Below are 22597 nucleotides of genomic sequence, written 5' to 3'. Positions count from 1 at the left end.
AGGAGAATGCATAATTCTTATAACGAGGATCTAACAGACAGGCCAGCACCACAGTTTTTATGTCTTCTACTTTTGAGAAACGCTTGTCCAGGCTCTCCCTCATGGCTTGCCTGAGTTCTGATGCCTTTTGTGGAGGGCCCGTCATCATCTTGAAGTAGCATCTTCAGCACAGTCAGGCATGGAATGATGCAGGATGCTGATGAGTTGCTGTGGTTCACCTGAAGTGTCACTTCCTCTATTGGGAGAAGAGTTTCAATTAAATCGGACACAAGGTCCCTGCAAATCCTCCATGTTCACCACAGTAGATGGTAAGTGCACGCTTTTGCTCCAGCATTCTTTGCAGCATGTGGAGCGTTGAGTTCCACCTCGTTGGAACAGCCTAGATTACGTTGTGCTCTGGCAGGCCAAGTTCCCTCTGAATGTCTCGCAAATGCTGTTTGGTCAGAATGGAGTGGTAGAAATGTGTGGCACACTTCTTAGGTATTGAAATGACATCTGTGACAGCTTTTTGACTTGACAGACCGTCATTCACCACAAGTTGCAAGGTGTGCGCTGTGCAGCTGAGGTCTGGGAGTTCAGCAAGCCTGATTCCCTTCACAATATTTGCTCCGCTGTCTCGAAGCACTAGTGCTACACGGTCTTTGCTTATCTTCCAGTCCTCAAGCATACTGAGGAATGTCTCTTTCAGGTATTTCCCAGTGTGGGACCCATGCATCGCTCTTGTATTTAAGACGACCTGCTTTCTTGTCCATTCAGCATCAATGAAATGGCATGTCAGGCTCAATATTATCAGCAACCTTTTTTCAAAGTGATTAAACCGTTAAATACACTAAATAGCCTACAGCATCTTCGCTTTAATAATCAGCGTTTATCATAGGATCAGACAGCTGCTGCTAACGTATTGGGCCTCACAGTAACGTTAGTAGTCGTGAGTTGTAGAGTGTCTCATGTGGCTTCCACACAAATACACACTATTCTCTACCATAACAGACATACTCCCCATTGCTACAGTCTGCTGAGCGTCTAGAGCCAGAGGAGATCCTGGAGAAGGCAGTGGCAAAGCAGTTGTGTGACTTTCTACAAGATAATAGTTTATTTGAGGTTTTTCAGTCAGGATTTAGATTTTGTCATAGCACAGAGACAGCACTTGTAAAAGTGACCTCCTAATTGTATCAGACAGCGGACTTGTTTCTGTACTTGCTTTTGATGCGATTGACCTTTTACAGAGACTGGAGCATTTTAGTGGCATTAAAGGTACCGCAATATACTGGTTTAAGTCCTGTCTATCTGATAGGCTTCAGTTTGTACATGTTAACGACAATTCCACCATGTACACAAAAGTTAGACACGGAGTTCCACAAGGGTCAGTACTTGGACCAATTCTCTTCATCTTGTGGATGAGGAATCACTCCTTAAACTTCCATTGTTATGTCGATGATACACAACTATATCTGTCAATAAAGCCTAATGAAACCAGAAATCAGTTAGCCAAACTTCAGGCATGCCTTAGGGACATTGAGACTTGGATGATGAGCAACTTTTTACTTTTGAACTCAGACAAAACTGAAGTCACTGTAATTGGTCTCGAACACATCAGAAATACATTTTCTAATGACGTAGTTACATTAGATGGCATTGCCATGGACTCCTACTCTACTGTAAAGAATCTGGGATTTATCTTTGATCAGGATATGTCCTTCTGCTTACACATAAAACAAACTTCTAGGACTGCCTTCTTTCACCTGTGTAATATTGCCAAAATCAGACATTTTCTGTCCCAAAAGGATGCAGAAAAACTAGTGCCCCCCCTTCTCAACCCAACCGGTCGAGGCAGATGGCAGCCCACCCTGAGTCCGGTTCTGCTCAAGGTTTCTGCCTCTTAAAAGGAAGTTTTTCCTTGCCACTGTCGCCCAGTGCTTGCTTTTGGTGGGATTTGTTGGGGCACTCTGTGCAAACACCATATTTTATAGAGTATGGTCTAGACCTGCTCTGTATGAAAAGTGTCTCAAGATGACTTTTGTTGTGATTCGGCGCTATACAAGGGGGCTTCAAAAAGTAAGTGGAAAAAGTACATAGCTAAAAATCATATGCAGGAATTTTGATCTCAATGCACCTGTACATTCTCGTACTAATGTGTCATAACATGTTCTAACATGAACTCTTAAATGCATGTTGCAAAGCAAAACATAACTTAAACCGTTTTTTCCAACTGTCCTTTTCCAACTTTTTGAAGCTCCCTTGTATAAATAAAATTGAATTGAAAGATAATGGAACTTTACAGTTGTGAATCATGATTCATAGTGTTTGCCTTAAGCTGTGACCCAGATAGCAACTTTTTGTCTGCAGTGTCTCCACTATATACATTTTATAGCAGCAGCCAACCACGGGACAGTTATTGCTGCTGCTGCAATAGCCTGCTATAAATTTGCAAAATGCTTGGTTGAGCCGAATGGGCGAGAAAGAAGGATGAAACAAAGAGAGCAAATAGTAGCTAATGTTAAGTCAGGTTTGTATTTCCTACTGGGACAAATCCCACAGAGTTTTTATCAGCTGTGTCTGTCACTACCGGATCTCTGTACCTGTCAGTCCTCTGTCATTTGGGGCTGTGTCTGTTGGGGCGTCTTCTTCAGTAACTCTTTCGCTTTCATTAACATTTTCTGTCATCATTTTTTCTTTTATCTCGCTCCAACTCCTGATATACTGCTGCACGTGGCTGCAGTACCCAAAACATTAGCATGTGTTTAATCTTGTGCTCTGTGCTGTTATCATTGGCTTTTCATATTATCTGTCAGATCATAGATGAAATGTCTATCAACATTGTTATCGACCATGTTATATATGTCTATCGAGGAAAGGTTCTATCACAATATATATCAATATCATTTTATCACCCAGCCCTATGTGAACACAAAAAAATAAAAGGAAGTTCACAAATTCATGATGCTTTAGGGGTTGGATAGGATTTCAGAAGATAATGGGGCTTTACAGTTGTGAGTCATGATTCATAGTGTTTGCCTTTAAAATAAAAGCAAAGTCTATTCACGTTTTGGCCTGTAAATGGGTTTGTGTGTTAGTATTCTAGTTGTGTGAGTGGAGGAGCCTAGAGCATAATAAAACAGACTAAAAATACACATAGTGCATATAGGCTAAAGGCCAATGGTGAAATTAACATTAGTGTGGCTAGCTTTTCCCATGATACTCTAACCTCACTGTTGACTCCAGAAACAAAAGGGAATGTGTACATCTTTTTGTTCACACAGATGCAAAGACACAAGATTCAGAGGCTATGATAAAAAAACTGACTGAGGAGAGAGACAAGTTGAAGAGGGAGCTGAATATTTTTGGTGAGTATGAGGTGAACACTAAAAAAATTAAAGGAAATTCACAAATTCATGATGCTTTAGACTAGGGTTGGATAGGATTTTAAGATTAAGTCAGAAGATAATGGGGCTTTACAGTTGTGAGTCATGATTCATAGTGTTTGCCTTTAAAATAAAAGCAAAGTTTATTCACGTTTTGGCCTGTAAATGGGTTTGTGTGTTAGTTTTCTAGTTGTGTGAGTGGAGGAGCCTAGAACATAATAAAACAGACTAAAAATACACAGTGCATATAGGCTAAAGGCCAAAGGTGAAATTAACATTAGTGTGGCTAGCTTTTCCCATGATACTCTAACCTCACTGTTGACTCCAGAAACAAAAGGGAATGTGTACATCTTTTTGTTCACACAGATGCAAAGACACAAGATTCAGAGGCAATGATAAAAAAACTGACTGAGGAGAGAGACAAGTTGAAGAGGGAGCTGAATATTTCTGGTGAGTATAAGGTGAACAGTAAGAAAAAATAAAAAAAAGAATTTCACAAATTCAAGACAAAGTCAGAAAATAATTGGGATTTCCAGTTGTGAATCATGTTTCATAGTGTGATGACCCCATAACCTTTTCATCTTTGTTTGGTGTTCTTTCCCCTTCCTCTTTAGAAGGCAGTGCTGATGGGTCAGGTGACTGGAATGGGCACCTGAGTTCACTCAGATCCTGATTGCTATAAAAGAAGACTGGAGCTATCAACTCTCTCTCTCCAACCATCAGGATGGCCCTTTGGGTGGGTGGGGGGTCGTTAAGACTTTAGTTTTATGCTCATGCCAACACATTCTTTCCACTCATTCAAACACACCACATTACTGATTTTACTGACTTACATTACTTTAAGTAAACTTTGATTTTGACTTGTCATTAATTAAATATATTTAAGAATAAACGTTGATTGTTTGTGTGGTCTACATATACCATCTTAACTTTAAGATTTTCAACTATATGTCATCTCAACTAGCAAATGAACTTGTAGTTAGTTGTCTGGATATGAATTTATTAAGTATGGTGAGTATGAGGTCAACACACACATGCATAAAAAATCCAACTCACATCTCTCTGTGAGAGATATGAAAAAAAAAGAATAAAATCAAAAATACATTTTAGTTTAATAAATAAATAAATAAATGAGAATCTTTAGCTTTATTCTCAGCATCCGACCACGTCATTGCTGACAACTGACTTCTGGCCGATTGACAGTATTGTGAGTACCTGTGTATATATTGTAAATTCTATTGTTTTGACCTGCGATTACAGACATCATTGTTACACTTCTGGGTTATCCAGTTTTCATTTGTTTTGAGTGGATCTGTGGTAAAACCTTGAGCAGAACTTTCTTTCACCTGTATGAAACTGGATTGAACTGGACTGTATTTTGGGTTGTGCGGAAGTCAAACGGACTCTGTACCAAGTGGACTGAACTCGGGAACTATGGAGCTCACACACACGTACACACACACCATTACTGCTTACCTGCTGGGTTGATTGATTAGATTCCTTTCAAACTGAGTGGTGGTCTATCTGTGGTTGCAGTGCTGGTTCTTTTGAGTGTTGAATAATGCATTACTGTTTATTTGTTTTGTATGGTTTGACTATTCTAATCTGTCAGACTGGACTCTGATTGGCACTCCTCTTCATCTGAGTCAAACCTGCAACAAGCTGTTCCATCATAATATCAAGTAATAATAATAATAATAATAATAATAATAATAATAATAATAATAATAATAATAATATTCAGTAACTTCACTCTTATATAGTGTAGTGAATACTGAATATTATTTCAAATAAAATAATCAAAAATGATGAAAAAGCACATTTTTCTAACTAATTTGTTGTGGTATAACCACCAGGAGATCATTAATGTGTGAAGTGGGTTTGGTGACACTACAATGTTTAAGACTGAAGTTGGATGAATATTTTGTCTCTGTGGTATTGCACTTTGTAGACGGTCCCAGCATGTTTATCTCACAGCTGCTCAGAGAGACTAAAGTTATTTCTATTATTAAATTCTAATCATGAAGCCACAAACAATGAAGGTTAAGAACCTGTGAGGTTTTAATTTAATACTTGAGTGTGCTTAGTTTGATATGTATATATATATTTAAATACAAAGTCAAACCCAGACTTTTTTCTAAAGTAGATGTAATACATTTATTCATAACAAATTGTGATTTTGAACACAAAATAGTCAGCAAAAATAGATTTACAGTATATCTAGAAATTTCAGCATGTTAGTGTTTCACTCCAAACAATGACCTGCCGCCTGTCGCAGCCACCAAAAACAGTGGCTTACATAAAAAAGGGTGGTGTCAACTTTTTCAAAGAATTCACCAAAAGCCTGTCCATATTCACTCCAAATGGCATAAAATACTCCAGTCAGTGACTCTGCGGTTAAAAATTTGGACCTGAAATTTTGACATTTTTTCACTCGTTGACGATGACCTGCCGCCTGTCACAGTCACCAAAAACAGTGGAATTCACCAAAAGCCTGTCCAAATCCACGACATGACATAAAACATGCCCTTGAGTGACTCTGAGGTTAATATTTTCCATCACTAATACTGCATATTTTGATATGTAGTCTACAATTACAACAACCTCACATTACATTGTCTTTCAGGACAATAATGCCCCCTACCCCCATTCAAATGATTATTCAAATCCATAGCACCATCTTCTTTGCTGCGGTGTCCTGGGATGCAAGCATCAAGGCAAAGGACGCCAACAGACTGAACAAACTGATCAAAAAGGCAGGGTCTGTGGTTGGCTCAAAACTTGTCACCTTGGAGGAGGTGGTGGAGGAGAGGATGCTGGCAAAGCTGCTGGCAAAGCTGCTGGCAATCATGGATAATCCCTCTCACCCCTTCCACTACACACTGGACAAGCTGAAGAGCAGCTTCAGCAACAGACTAATGCTGCCTGCCTACCTGCTCTAAGGAACGATACAGGAAATCGTTCCTACCTACTGCAATAAGACTTTACAACTCATCTGCCTCTGTGAGAGCCACAATTACACAACTGGACTAAATCTACATGTCACCCTGTGCACTGTCATGCATCCCTTTGCACTTTTCTATTTACATATTCATAGCATATTATTTATAGTGTATATATCTGTCTAGCCAAGTATTTATCAGGCATATTATACCTTTGTTAATATTCTATTTTTTACTGTCAATATTCTATTTTTTTACTGTTGTATTTATATTGCATTAATATATGGACTGCTGTAACAACCGAATTTCCCTTCGGGGATGAATAAAGTCATCTATCTATCTATCTATCTATCTATCTATCTATCTATCTATCTATCTATCTATCTATCTATCTATCTATAATATGCAACACTAATGATGTTAAATTCTGAGTTTGACTGTGAGAACAAAATTACAAATTAAAATAACTGAAACTGGAAATGGAAAATGTGGAATTTAAAAAACAGCATCCTTTGGTCCACACTCTCTACCATCCATTACATACTTTTTTTTGGGGGGGGGGGGATATTGACGGCCTTTAGACAACCCCATCCTACGGAGTCAGTGTCTCTCAGTTGTTATGCCAATATTTATTGGTTCTTCCACCTGTGGGGCGGTACTTAGGTAGAATAACACAGAGTTAACCATGAACATAATCTGCTCGAAGCACTTTAGAAATGCAGTGCATATTACCATGGCAGCAGTACCTGGGTAAAACCTATTCACATTTTGTAGTACAGGTTAATCAGGAAGTTACACCTGACGTCACTAAGTTACTCCTGAAGTTACCCTGATAAGCCAGTAACCTCACTTTGTAGTACAGACGTCTGTACTACAAGGCGAGGTTATTGTCTTTCCACCTTTAAGTTTGCCAGAATATTATGTGATGTTGTGTTCCAGTGCACTTCTTGTTTGCCTGTGTTTGCACTCCTGCCCCTGTCGTGGACTTCTTGCTTATTGTTTCTTCTCTTTTGGATTTATGTGCATTTGGGACCTTTCCTAACCAGATCAATAAGTCAGTTGGAGAAATGTTGTTAAAACACAAGTGATGCATCTGTCCAGTCGTACTAAGGTAGACAACGAGCTACAACATCATTTTCACTCACAGGCGCCATCCTTTTAGCTGGAGAAAGAACACTGGTATCTATGAGGAGGTGGTTGTGAGATGAGTGTGCAGGAACCAAATACCAAAAAGAGATACTACAGAGATATTCAATAACTTCACTCTTATACATTGTAGTGTCACCAAATTACTTCATACATCACTGGTGTCCTGGTGGTTAAACTTGGATTTTAAATTAAAATATTCCTCTCAAAAACTTTACTGCTGCACATGAAGACTATTTCCTTTTTGTCTGCAGATCAGGTAGACATGGCTAATGATCTATTCAGCAAGTGTCACATAAACCTGAGGCTGAGCAAAATGCAGATCTATCAAATGTCTGTTGTTCCAACCTCTCAGTTGTGATGATTTGCTGCACTTTTTTGTCTCATGCAATGATAAAGTCAGTATTGTAATATTTGTATATTAAGTGTTGCTCTTACAAAACAGGTTCATAGCATCACCTGACATTTACAGACCAAGAGATTTATTGATTAATATAGAAAATAATCATGATTAATAATCATCAGAATAACTGATGTTGAAAATAATTATTGACCATAACCATAATATTTACAAGCTGTTCTTAAACTTGTTAACAAAGTAATTTAAATTCTAATCAAAATAGCACAATCACTGAAAGTGAACAACCTGTGAAGTTTTAGTTTAGAACATGAGTGTGCTTAGTTTAAATCTGATTCCATAATCTTCACAGTATCATAATGAGAGGACCTCTATGGTGTGTGTAAGACAGACTTGTTTATTCAAACACAAAATCAAACCCAGGCTGTTTCATAAAGTGGATGTAATGCATTATTTATAACAAATTGTGAACTTGAACACAAAATAGTCAGAACAGCAACAATAGACTTACAGAAGCTACAGTATATAAATGAAAACATATGGCACTGCTGATATAGTACCTGTATCTCTTACACCCCATGCTATTTAAAAACCAAAGCCAGCATTAACAATATTTAACAAAATTAATGCAGCTAAGTGGAGTTAAGCCATCACTAATTTTATTCTTTGTAGCTTCACTATTATAACGGTAACATCAAAATGTCTCCTATGAAAAAGGCTTGTCAAGGCACAACAGTTTGTTTGTATCTGTGCAGTTCAATTAATCATTTTTTCACAGATCCAGAGGTTTTGTAACGCACATGATTCATCATTCCAGCTGTTTTCCTTGTCATAGAGCTTTATTTCTCCACAGTCTTCATTGTTGTGATTGTTGGGCTCCCCAGTGTCCCAGTAGCTGAAACCAAATGAGAATTAGCTTTTAACTGAAACACAAATATGCATTTAATAGACAGCAACATGGAACCAGATTAAACATTAATATTAAATATGCTTATTCTTGTACTGATATTTTACTAATGTAGCTTTAGTGTGTTAGCATTGTGAGAGTTGTTTTACATTTCTGGTAATCAAGGTCAACACCAGCAGCAGTAGAAAGGCCAGATGCTCCAGCAAACATTCAGTCACAAATACAAACTCACTGGTTATGACTTATAGGCAGTATTGGGCAGTAACACATTGTTGGCTGTAAATCCCTTAGTCTCTACCAAAAGAGGAGAAATTTGCCTCCCGGCCTCTCCAAAGTTACATATTTGTACATTTGTATATATTGTTTTAGCTGCTAGCTATAGATACCTTTGCCTGGCCTCGGTTTGTAAGCCCACAGTCAGGAATCACCTGTCAAAGTATGGATGTTGTCACAGGGTTCTTTCTTAACCCTCCCAAAAATCCAAAAAATGGTGGAGGTAAGAGGGAAAATCCCAGGAAAAACTCACAGGCATAGTCAGAATAATAATCTGCTGTGCTGATTTCTTTATTTGCCGGCTTCCCAAAGTGCAAACAGTGATAAATTTTTACAGTGCGAAAAACTACTTTTGAAAAGAGGAAAACAAACAAACAAACAATGTAAAAACTACAAGAAAAAAATTCAAACCCAGTAAAGTTCTTCATTAACTCCTACTCATGTCAGTACTTGCTACCTCCTCTGCAACAAAACTGGGCCTTCCCTGGGCCACAGCAGCCCCTATAAACCCATAGCCCCTCCCTCCAGGCTCAAGAATAAATAGAAAAAATACATTTTCTCACTAACAACGCCTCTAAAGGCTCCACAACACAAATATAAACTAAACAAAAAATAACTGTATTTTCATAAGTAGAGTTCTTTGCATCCACAATGCATTGACAGGAAAATCACAAATAAAATAAATGACCAAAAATATATATTTCAAATTGGTCACATGACCCAGAAACCCCATGAGAACATGGTATATAATAGCGGCAAATGTTATGCCCCCGTTTTGCCGCATCATGCTCCGCAACCGGAACGACTGATATGCCACCGGTGACTGAATGACTGAAAAGTTTGTTAACTGAGGGAAACGGGATGAATCGGAAGTTTATGTGTGTGCGTGTATGTGTGTCTGTGCGCTGGTATGTGTGTGCTGCCCGCCGTCAGTGATGGAGCCGCTCCGTCACATCATCCCCCTCTTCCTGAGGGTTGGCGATGTGCGGCAACCTGGAGAGGTAACCACATTGGTCTTGTGTGATCTGTGGTGGACTCTAAACCTGAATGGCTGAAGAGAGAGGTACCATCAGGTGAGGCAGCTGTTGTGGTCCTTCATGGAGTTGATCCAGGTGAGAGCTCTGTGGTCAGTCTCCAGATCAAACTCCTGTCCAAGCAGGTATTATCGTAGGCTCTCCAGTGCCCATTTCATGGCCAGGCCTTCTTTTTCCACTGTAGAATACCTGGTCTCATGTGGCTGCAACTTACGACTCAGGTAAAGGATGGGGCGTTCCTCTCCAGAATCCCCTTGGGCTAGGACCGCTCCAAGGCCAACAGCCAACGCATCTACCTGTACCAGGAATTTCCTGCATGCTTTAGAGCAGCAGAAGACCTTTTCACAATCATCTGACCAGATAACTGGGTTGCTCTGGCCCTTGCTGGTCAGCGCGGTGAGTGGCACTGCAATAGTGGCAAACTGGGGCACAAACCTTCTGTACCAACCAGCCAACCCCAGGAAGGACCGTACCTCCTTCTTGGTGTGAGGTCGAGGGCAGTTTAGGATAGCCTCCAACTTATCCACTTGCGGCCACACCTCCCCTCGCCCAAGCTGATAGCCCAGGTAGCGTGTCTCCTGCTGTGCCCACTCACACTTGGAGGGGTTGAGAGTCAGTCCAGCTTTTTGAATCTTTTCCAGGACCAGGGACAAGTGATGAATGTGTTCCACCCAGGTGTGGCTGAAAATCACCACATCATCCAGGTAAGCTGCGCAGCAGTGGTCGCATCCCTGAAGGACCCTGTCCATTAGCTTCTGGAAGGTGGCTGGAGCACCATGTAGGCCAAACGGCTTCACAGTAAACTGGAAGAGCCCAGCTGGTGTTCTGATGGCTGTGTTGGGCCGGCACGTCTCCTGCAGGGGGACCTGCCCTTACACAGATCGAGGGTGGTGATGTATTTGGCAGCTCAGATCTTCTCAAGCAGGTCATCGATTCTGGGCATGGGGTAGGCATCAAACTCTGAGATGGAGTTGAGTTTCCAGAAATCGATACATATTTGGAGTGAGCCATCCTTCTTAAAAACAATGACCAGTGGGCTACGCCATTCAGAAGTGGAAGGTTCAATCACTTCAAGTCTCAACATCTCCTCCACCTCCTGATGAAGTTTCTCCACCAGCTGCTGCGGGACACGGTAGGGACACTGGCTGATTGGTCAGCCATCTTTTAAGCAAATAACATGCTCAGTGTTATTTTCCCTGGACTGGCTGCAAAAAGGGGAGAGGTCTCCTGAAAGACATGGAGGAGCTGTGCAGCTTGCTCTGGTGTAAGATGGGCCAACATAGGGGGAGCAGTTCTAGTCAGAGCCTCCAGTTCCATTTCCACTTCTTCCTCAGGGTCCACCTTCCAATGCCTGTGCTGGAGCCAGGATGGGGTCCTCCTTCCATTCTTTCAGCAAATTGATATGGTAGATCTGCTTTGGTTTCTTCTTTTCTGGGTGTAGACCTTCATAAGTCACTGGCCCCATTTTGCGGTTGATGGTGTACGGCCCCTGCCACTTTGCCAAGAGTTTGTTGCTGGAGGAAGGAAGAAGTAACAGCACTTTTTGGCAAGACTGGAATTTGCGATGCCTTGCCTGTTGATCATACCAGGTCTTCCGGCTTTTTTGTGCTTCTTGCATGGAGCCGCTCCGTCACAGATGTACTGAATAAATACATAATTTACTCTGAAGAAAGGTGCAGTACTGTTTTCAGTTTAGCCTTAAAATATAGTTTGATACTCACTATATCAGAAACACTTCTGATGTGATAACTCTTGCAGACACGTGTCTGTGCTGTCATCCTTATAAGCAGTTCTTCCATAGACCTAGTTTTGTACTGAACTCAGTGTAACAACTTAAACCAGCAACAGACTGAACTTATTACTGAATTTATCAGTGAACTGATGATGCATTCACTGAACTGATGCATTCACTGAACTGAACTGCATTTGAGCAGTGATGTGATGGTGCACAATTTCTTATTTGTTCACTTATTGGAGTGTGTCTGAGTAGCAGTGTATTCAGTGCTGCTACTAGTGATTGGAAAATTTAAGGAGACTATCTTTCTATTCAGTAACATTGCTATACTTTAGCAATACTGCTGATTACTATCAATTTAAACAAAAATTTATTTCATGAACCTTGTGCTCAGCAAAGTCCCATCCACCCATCTCCACGTCCCCTCTGTCTCTCTGTCAGTCAGTCCAATCCATGTGCGCTGTTTGAATCGTCTCATGAATTCCTTGTTTACCAAAAGAGAAACAGACAATAATCAACATAACTAAAATGTAATTTGATTTTATTCTTTTTCTTTCATATCTCTCACAGAGAGATGTCACTCTCACACACACCTGTTCCTCTTTGCTGTTGATAATCACCAGGTCTGCACCTCTTTGCAGGCAGTCATTTCTACTGTTTGGCCAAGATTTTGTTGTAGAAGAAATGTAGTAGAAACTGTGTTTGAAATACACCCATCTTTGCTGGATGTAGTTATCTGTTGAATTTAAAAAATCTCAGTAAAAACAAAAACTAATGAGTTGGATTTTTTTTTCTTTCATTTTGTTAGTGTTCACCTTGTACTCACCAAAAATATTCAGCTTCCTCTTCAGCTCCTCTCTCTCTTCAGTCAGGTTTTTGATCATGGCCTTAAAATGTGCTGTCCTTGCATCTGTGTGAGCAAAAAAATTTCTGCATTTTTTAAAAATTGATTAAATTTTTCTTCATTTAGGTATGGGAAAAGATGATTTAATCTGCAGCTCAGCAGCTTGATAATGACTCAGCATACTGTAGTATTTCATACTACCTCCATTGTCTGACAACAGAGACAAAAAATACAGAACTGGAACATGTCCGAGGCTACGCTAATAATCCCAGGTGTCCACTCATTCTTGCTAAATTCATAACCATACAACTAACTGCAAGTTTACGACTAATGAACATTATACTCACCAGAAATATTCAGCTTCCTCTTCATCTCATCGCTCTCTTCAGTCAGATTTTTGATCATGGTCTCAGAATCTGACGTCTTTGCATCTGTGTGAACAAAAAGATTTACACATTGCCTTTTTTTTTTTTTTTTTTAACAGAAGTTAAGGTATCATGGAAAAACCTGCTGTACTAGTTTCCTTTTTGGATGTTAGCTCATATACACCATGTTTATTTTTATTCTGATATTGTGTAGGCTCCACTGTTCATGCAAGTATATCATTAATACACTAACTCATTTAAAGGCCATAACACGTCAATGGAGTTTGATTTTAATTTAAATGCAAACACTATGAAACATGACTCACAACTGCAAAGCCTAATTATTTCCTGACTTTATCTTAGAGTACTCTCCATCCACCGCACCGTGAATTTGCACAAATGTTGTGTAACATTTAGTGCAGTGTATAGCCAGTAAGTCACAGGGGGCACAGGATGAAACTAATGAGAAAATTTAAGACAACTCACGGAAAGTAAGACGCAGGGAAATGTTCAAAGCAGCCTGTAGGATAAACAGGAGTCCAAGGCTCACACCAGCCAGTCTGTAGAGTTTTCTCACTGTGTGCAGATATCACACATACACAAAAATCACTATTATTATCAGGCAAGCAGGCCTGATGTTGTGTTCTTTGAAAGAGCAAACTTTTAAAGCAGTTATATTTCACTTGTACATTGTCTCTAAGAACTAAATTAATCTGGAGCTTGTTGCTAAATTCTGAGTTACTTACTCCTGGCTGAAGCATCAGGTTTGTATCTGTTATCCATGGTCACCTTAGATTCCACTTTGAGGTCAAACTGGTTCCCGGAGCATCATAGGGTTTTCTGAGAGCTTAACTTATCTCTCAACTGCTTCTTCTTTCCTGTTCTTGATCTGCTCACTACAGCAACTTTTTCTTATCTTTCAGCAGCTTGCCACTCCCACTTCACTTCATTTTCACCTTGCTATCTACCGCCTGTGTGAGTTCTTAAGATATGGTTAAGTTTAGGCAAATAAAAATTCTTAACGTTCTTAAAGTTAGTAAGATTGTGGTCGTAGCTACAATTACAAAAGGATGCTGACAAAATATTTGTTGGAGACTGGAAACAACTATGTCCTTGAATGTCACACAAACGCCATGCTTTTCTTTTACCCCTGCAACAATAATATCATACCACTCCTTTCTTTGCTACGTAGAGGAAAAGAGAGTCACAACAGACCACTGTTAAGACAAGCAGGTTCTCTTGAGAGGAAATTACCAAGAGTGTTGTTTTTCATGGGGAGAACAGTCTTGATGGTGTGGCCATTAACTCAGTTCAGCTACCAAGAACAATATTAAACTACTTGTACTTGATAAACTGTGTTCTGTGAATATGAATATGATTATGTAATATGACTTGATAGCGAAAAACAGGAAGAAACTGTAACCAGCCGAGGTGTCCATGTGAATATGATGGTGTTATATTTCCATATTATGCTTAGGCCATAATACAACCATGTTCATGTCAGCCTGTTTGTAAACATCATTTAGAGCCAGTCATTTCTTTTTAAGTTAGTCAGGCCACACAGACATGAAATGGCATACGCACACAGCTATGATACTATCAATCTGTTACAAATGCTATAAAAGTATGTTTTATTGTGCCATAAAACAATAAATTATCATTATCTGCAAACGAGCATGTTTTGCACAAAGTAGATCAGTATAGAAAACACTGTCCTGTATGATCAGTTGGAGAAAGTAATCACACATACAGGTTCAGTGAACACTAACTCAACATTTAGACAGGTGCTTCATTTAGAGGGCTGTGTTTGATTAAATATTGAGAGTAAAACCTGAATTTCTTCACCTACTGTATATGATAAATAAAAAATAATTGTCTCCTGCCACTCTCCATCTACCTACTGTATTGTCCTCAGACTTTACTCTTTATCCAAGTCACTGACGTCATGATTTTTACTGACTTTTAAAATGAGTTGTCACAGAGAAAGTTAAAGGGGAGACAAAAGTTTGTGTTCAGGTACAGCATCAGACCATCTGTTCCCATACCTAAACTAAGAAAAATTAAATACATTTTTTAAATGCATAAATCTTTTTGCTCACACAGATGCAAGGACACCGCATTTTGAGGCCATGATCAAAAACCTGACTGAAGAGAGATGAGCTGAAGAGGAAGCTAAATATTTTTGGTGAGTACAAGGTGAACACTAACAAAATGAAAGAAAAAAATTCCAACTCATTAGTTTTTGTTTTTATTGAGATGTGAACATTTTTTAAATTCAACAGATAACTACACAGGACAGGATGGGTGTATTTCAAACACAGTTTCTACTACATTTCTTCTACAAAAAAATCTTGGCCAAACAGTAGAAATGACTGCCTGCAAAGAGGTGCAGACCTGGTGATTATCAACAGCAAAGAGGAACAGGTGTGTATGAGTGTCACAGGGTTCTTCCTTAAATCTCCCAAAAATCTAAAAATGGTGGAGGTAAGAGGGAAAATCCCAGGAAAAACTCACAGGCGTAGTCAGAAGATAATCTGGTGCGCTGATTTCTTTATTTGCCGGCTTCCCAAAGTGCAAACAGTGATAACTTTTTACAGTGCGAAAATTAGTGGAAACCAAACAAACAAACAATGCAAAAACTACAAGAAAAATTCAAGCTCAATAAAGTTTTTCAGTAACTCAGTAAACATGTGCCAGTAGTCGTTACCTCCTCTGCAACAAAACCAGGACTGCCTTCCCTGGGCCACAGCAGCCCCTATAAACCCATAGCCCCTCCCTCCAGGCTCAAGAATAAATAGAAAAAATACATTTTCTCACTAACAACGCCTCTAAAGGCTCCACAACACAAATATAAACTAAACAAAAAATAACTGTATTTTTATAAGTACAGTTTTTTGCATCCACAATGCATTGACAGGAAAATCAGATAAAATAAAAATATATATTTCAAATTGGTCACATGACCCCGAAACCCCGCGAGAACATGGTATATAATAGCGGCAAATGCTATGCCCCTGGTTTGCCGCATCATGCTCCGCAACCGGAACGACTGATATGCCACCGGTGAGTAACATGTTTAAATGTATGCTTAAAGAGACAGAACTACCAGGTGCGCAGCCCTGGTCGCTCTACTTCAACAGGAATGGGAACATGACTGAATGATTGGAAAGTTTGTTAACTGGGGGAAACGGGATGAATCGGAAGTTTATGTGTGTGCGTGTATGTGTGCGTGTATGCCAGTACATGTGTGTGCGCTCCCCGCCGTCAGTGACGGAGCCGCTCCGTCACAATGAGAGTGACATCTCTCTGTGAGAGATATGAAAGAAAAAGCATGAAATCAAATTACATTTAAGTTATGTTGATTATTGTCTGTTTCTCTTTTTGTAAACAAGGAGTTCATGAGACGATTCAAACAGCTCACATGGATTGGACTGACTGACAGAGAGACAGAGGGAACGTGGAGATGGGTGGATGGGACTTTGCTGAGCACAAGCTTCATAAAATATAGTTTTGTTTAACTTAATGATTATTAGCAATATCATCATAGTTAAGAAATATTGCTGAATAAAAATGTAGTCTCCATAAATTTTCCAAGTACTCAAAACAACACCAGCAGTTGTGCAAGTAAGAAATCCTGAGTAGATTGTAGTCAGTGACCATGTAGTTCATTAACTTTTTTCTAAGCTCAACAATCACATCACTGCTCAAATGCAGTTCAGTTCAGTCAGTAAATGCATCGGTTTCTGACGGTCTTCAGTAATTATGTTGCTGGTTCAAGCTCTTATATTGAATTCAGTACAAAACTTGGTTTAGTTAAATTTAAAAGATTCTATGTTAAAGCTTTGCTCGCACATGTACCAAGTAATCAAATGCACTGGATTTAATGGAGGGGACCTTTCTTGGTAAGGATTTGTGGCAATACCGAAGGGGAGTCTGGGTAAGAGGAAGCCAGACAATGCCACCCTGGGAATTTCACCCAGAGAAATATTTAGCAGTACAGACCATAAGGCACTCAGGTTTGTCCTACAGATGGGCAGGAGACATGGTTCCAGTAAGAAAAGAAATGCTTCATTACAATTTATTACAATTTGATTAAAAAACAAAAACAAACAAACACTAAAACTAACATACACACTGGGAAAAGAGGAAATGGCCACAAGTCAGCTATATGGCGATTATGACCAAAGTAACAAAATCCCAAAGAAGAAATCAAAAACAAGAATTAAACCCAACCACTCATTCATACATTATAAAATAGCTAAAAAGGGCTGGCGAGTCCAACTATAGTGCTGGCTACTGCATGCAAGTGGCGAGCATCAGGCCTATGTCTGAATAACTGGTCAATAGAAAAATATTTGGCAGTTATTTTAATAAGTGATTACATGTTTAAGTTATTTTTTGAAGACCAAATATTCTGTTGTTCCAGCCTCTCAGTTGGGATGATTTGCTGCAGTTCTTTGGCTCATGTGATAATAAAGTCAATATCTAAAGATTTTAAAATGTTGCTCGTACGTTTCATGACATCACCTGACATTTACAGTGATAGCAAATCATCATCAGAGTGACTGATGTTGAAAATAATTATCAGACGTAACCCTCATATTTACAATTTGTTCTTAAAGCTGTGGCTTTTAACTTGTTAACCAAGGCATTTAAATTCTAATCATAAAGCCACAAACAATGAAGATTAAGAACCTGTGAGGTTTTAATTTAATACTTGAGTGTGCTTAGTTTGATATGTATATGTATATTTAAATACAAAGTCAAACCCAGACTTTTTTCTAAAGTAGATGTAATACATTTATTCATAACAAATTGTGATTTTGAACACAAAGTAGTCAGAAACAATAAACTTACAGTATATCTAGAAATTTCAGTATATACATGAAAACATATGGCACTGCTAATATACTACCTGTATCTCCTCCACCCCACGCTATTTAAAAACCAAAGCCAGCATCCACAATATCAGGACCCATAAACCATTGCAGCTAACCTGAGTTCAGGAATCCCAAATTTTATTCTTTGTAGCTTTACTTTCATTATGGTTACATGTCAAAATATTTCCTATGAAAAAGGCTTATGAAGGCACACTAACTTATGTGTTTGTATCTGTGCAGTTCAGTGAGTCACTTTCCCTGCAGCTCATCAGTTATCAACCTGGTGGGTTTGGATGCTGAGTTAAAAGGCCACCGTCTTTTCACAGATCCATAATTTTTCGTATGTACATGGTGCATCATTCCAGCTGTCTTCACTTTCAGGGTTCCTTATTTCCACACAGTCTTCATTTTTGTCTTCATAGGAGTTGGGCTCCCCAGTGATCCAGTAACTGAAACGCAAAGCCAAAGGCATATTTAGTAGTCAGCAACATGGAGCCAGATTAAACATTAATATAGTACTGATGTTTTATTAATGTAGCTTTAGTGTGTTAGCATTGTGAGAGTTGTTTTACATTTCTGGTAATCAAAGTCAACACCAGCAGCAGTAGAAAGGCCAGATGCTCCAGCAAACATTCAGTCACAAATACAAACTCACTGGTTATGACTTATAGGCAGTATTGGGCAGTAACACATTGTTGGCTGTAAATCCCTTAGTCTCTACCAAAAGAGGAGAAATTTGCCTCCCGGCCTCTCCAAAGTTACATATTTGTACATTTGTATATATTGTTTTAGCTGCTAGCTATAGATACCTTTGCCTGGCCTCGGTTTGTAAGCCCACAGTCAGGAATCACCTGTCAAAGTATGGATGTTGTCACAGGGTTCTTTCTTAACCCTCCCAAAAATCCAAAAAATGGTGGAGTATGGATGTATGGATGTACTGAATAAATACATAATTTACTCTGAAGAAAGGTGCAGTACTGTTTAGCCTTAAAATATAGTGTGATACTCACTATATCAGAAACACTTCTGATGTGATAACTCTTGCAGACACGTGTCTGTGCTGTCATCCTTATAAGCAGTTCTTCTATAGACCTTGTTTTGTACTGAACTCAGTGTAACAACTTAAACCAGCAACAGACTGAACTTATTACTGAATGCATCATCAGTGAACTGATGATGCATTCACTGAACTGAACTGCATTTGAGCAGTGATGTGATTGTTAATTGTAATTTCAACCTCTTTAATACAAACAATGTAAAATGGTGCAAAATGGTGCAGGATTTCTTATTTGTTCACTTATTGGAGTGTGTCTGAGTAGCAGTGTATTCAGTGCTGCTACTAGTGATTGGAAAATTTAAGGAGACTATCTTTCTATTCAGTAATATTGCTATACTTTAGCAATACTACTGATTACTATCAATTTAAACAAAAATCTATTTCATGAACCTTGTGCTCAGGAAAGTCCCATCCACCCATCTCCACGTCCCCTCTGTCTCTCTGTCAGTCAGTCCAATCCATGTGCGCCCTTCCAGTCGTCTCATGAATTCCTTGTTTACAAAAAGAGAAACAGACAATAATCAACATAACTAAAATGTAATTTGATTTTATTCTTTTTCTTTCATATCTCTCACAGAGAGATGTCACTCTCACACACACCTGTTCCTCTTTGCTGTTGATAATCACCAGGTCTGCACCTCTTTGCAGGCAGTCATTTCTACTGTTTGGCCAAGATTTTGTTGTAGAAGAAATGTAGTAGAAACTGTGTTTGAAATACACCCATCTTTGCTGGATGTAGTTATCTGTTGAATTTAAAAAATCTCAGTAAAAACAAAAACTAATGAGTTGGATTTTTTTTCTTTCATTTTGTTAGTGTTCACCTTGTACTCACCAAAAATATTTAGCTTCCTCTTCAGCTCCTCTCTCTCTTCAGTCAGGTTTTTGATCATGGCCTCAAAATCTGACGTCTTTGCATCTGTGTGAGCAAAAAGATTTCCGCTTTTTTTTGTTTGTTTGTTTGTTTGTTTTTTTCGTTTAGGTATGGGAACAGATGGTCTGATGCTGTACTTGAACGCAAACTTTTTTTCCCCCCTTTAACTTTCTCTCTGATCACTCATTTTAAAAGTCAGTAAAAATCCTAATTTAATCTGCAGCTCAGCAGCTTGATAATGACTCAGCATACTGTAGTATTTCATACTACCTCCATTGTCTGACAACACAGACAAAAAATACAGAACTGGAACATGTCCGAGGCTACGCTAATAATCCCATGCTAATTGAACAAAGTGATGGTTTATAAGGACGCAACAAAGATAAGATGCCCTTTATATTCTTTTTTCTCATAAGAACTAATTTCAGAAAGTTTCAGGTGTCCACTCATTCTTACTAAATTCATAACCATACAACTAACTGCAAGTTTACTTCTAATAAGGTGAACATTATACTCACCAGAAATATTTAGCTCCCTCTTCAACTCCTCTCTCTCTTCAGTCAGATTTTTGATTATGCCCTTAAAATCTGGCGTCGTTACATCTGTGTGAGCAAACTGAAGTTAAGGTATCATGGAAAAACCTGCTGTCTCTTGTATTAGTTTCCTTTTTGGATGTTAGCTCATATACACCATGTTTATTTTAATTCTGATATTGTGTAGGCTCCACTGTTCACGCAAGTAGATCATTAATACACTAACTCATTTAAAGGCCATAACACGTCAATGGAGTTTGATTTTAATTTAAATGCAAACACTATGAAACATGACTCACAACTGCAAAGCCTAATTATTTCCTGACTTTATCTTAGAGTACTCTCCATCCACCGCACCGTGAATTTGCACAAATGTTGTGTAACATTTAGTGTAGTGTATAGCCAGTAAGTCACAGGGGGCACAGGATGAAACTAATGAGAAAATTTAAGACAACTCACGGAAAGTAAGACGCAGGGAAATGTTCAAAGCAGCCTGTAGGATAAACAGGAGTCCAAGGCTCACACCAGCCAGTCTGTAGAGTTTTCTCACTGTGTGCAGATATCACACATACACATGCAAAAATCACTATTATTATCAGGCAAGCAGGCCTGATGTTGTGTTCTTTGAAAGAGCAAACTTTTAAAGCAGTTATATTTCACTTGTACATTGTCTCTAAGAACTAAATTAATCTGGAGCTTTATGGAGAACTCTCGCCATATTTTACTTACTGACTGGAGACTGACAATGGTGACAAAGAATGTGTTCTCCAAGAATGATACTGATGCTTAACCCACTTCCTCTTATCTTTTTCTATGAAGCAACACATGCTTCTCGTTTTTCTCATTTGTGTTCTTTGAAAAAGCAAACTTTTAAAGCAGTTATATTTCACTTCTTGTACATTGTCTCTAAGAACTAAATTAATCTGGAGCTTGTTGCTAAATTCTGAGTTACTTACTCCTGGCTGAAGCATCAGGTTTGTATCTGTTATCCATGGTCACCTTAGATTCCACTTTGAGGTCAAACCGGTGCCCGGAGCATCATAGGGTTTTCTGAGAGCTTAACTTATCTCTCAACTGCTTCTTCTTTCCTGTTCTTGATCTGCTCACTACAGCAACTTTTTCTTATCTTTCAGCAGCTTGCCACTCCCACTTCTACCGCCTGTGTGAGTTCTTAAGATATGGTTAAGTTTAGGCAAATAAAAATTCTTAACGTTCTTAAAGTTAGTAAGATTGTGGTCGTAGCTACAATTACAAAAGGATGCTGACAAAATATTTGTTGGAGACTGGAAACAACTATGTCTTTGAATGTCACACAAACGCCATGCTTTTCTTTTACCACTGCAACAATAATATCATACCACTCCTTTCTTTGCTACGTAGAGGAAAAAGAGAGTCACAAACAGACCCACTGTTAAGACAAACAGGTTCTCTTGAGAGGAAATTACTAAGAGTGTTGTTTTTCATGGGGAGAACAGTCTTGATGGTGTGGCCATTAACTCAGTTCAGCTACCAAGAACAATATTAAACTACTTGTACTTGATAAACTGTGTTCTGTGAATATGAATATGATTATGTAATATGACTTGATAGCGAAAAACAGGAAGAAACTGTAACCAGCCAAGGTGTCCATGTGAATATGATGGTGTTATATTTCCATATTATGCTTAGGCCATAATACAACCATGTTCATGTCAGCCTGTTTGTAAACATCATTTAGAGCCAGTCATTTCTTTTAAGTTAGTCAGGCCACACAGACATGAAATGGCATACGCACACAGCTATGATACTATCAATCTGTTACAAATGCTATAAAAGTATAAGAGCCTTTGTGCCATAAAACAATAAATTATCATTATCTGCAAACGAGCATGTTTTTGCACAAAGTAGATCAGTATAGAAAACACTGTCCTGTATGATCAGTTGGAGAAAGTAATCACACATACAGGTTCAGTGAACACTAACTCAACATTTAGACAGGTGCTTCACTTAGAGGGCTGTGTTTGATTAAATGATGAGAGTAAAACCTGAATTTTCTTCACCTACTGTATATGATAAATAAAATATAATTGTCTCCTGCCACTCTCCATCACCTACTGTATTGTCCTCAGACTTTACTCTTTATCCACTGACTGCCAGATCCACCTGCTCACCTCTCTCCTACTCCCAATCACCTGAGCTTCCCGGCTACTCACACAACTGTTCCCTGTTTCCTGATTTTTCCAGCCATTACTTAAACCAGCTCCTTGTCAGACTGTCTGTATCCTGTATTACTATGTCTCAATTTGCATAC

General features: G+C 38.9%; 1 protein-coding gene across 4 annotated transcripts in view; it reads right to left on the bottom strand.

Moving 5' to 3' along the window:
• LOC108885753 (CD209 antigen-like protein C) overlaps positions 1-21463 on the bottom strand; it is a 57463-nt gene extending 36000 nt beyond the window's left edge. Inside the window, exons 1-7 of one of the 4 annotated variants that reach the window (XM_018680174.2) lie at positions 21264-21431; positions 20767-20856; positions 20293-20376; positions 19736-19819; positions 19504-19646; positions 19294-19394; positions 17067-18295 (exon numbers count right to left, since the gene is read on the bottom strand). In XM_018680174.2, the coding sequence (XP_018535690.1) occupies positions 18148-18295; positions 19294-19394; positions 19504-19646; positions 19736-19819; positions 20293-20376; positions 20767-20856; positions 21264-21300 (687 nt within the window). In that variant the 5' untranslated portion in view covers positions 21301-21431 and the 3' untranslated portion in view covers positions 17067-18147. Of the gene's footprint in view, positions 1-12583; positions 12668-12948; positions 13033-13452; positions 13543-13712; positions 14178-17066; positions 18296-19293; positions 19395-19503; positions 19647-19735; positions 19820-20292; positions 20377-20766; positions 20857-21263 lie in introns of those variants that run through there. The other 3 variants (XM_051067023.1, XM_051067024.1, XM_051067025.1) reach the window with 3 other exon arrangements.
• Positions 21464-22597: the final 1134 nt, after the last annotated feature.

The sequence above is a fragment of the Lates calcarifer genome, unplaced genomic scaffold (genome assembly GCF_001640805.2).
Source record: "Lates calcarifer isolate ASB-BC8 unplaced genomic scaffold, TLL_Latcal_v3 _unitig_102_quiver_916, whole genome shotgun sequence".
Taxonomy (NCBI): domain Eukaryota; kingdom Metazoa; phylum Chordata; class Actinopteri; family Centropomidae; genus Lates; species Lates calcarifer.
The sequence above is the reverse complement of the archived record's forward strand: the minus strand, read 5'-3'. Positions and strand labels throughout refer to the sequence as shown.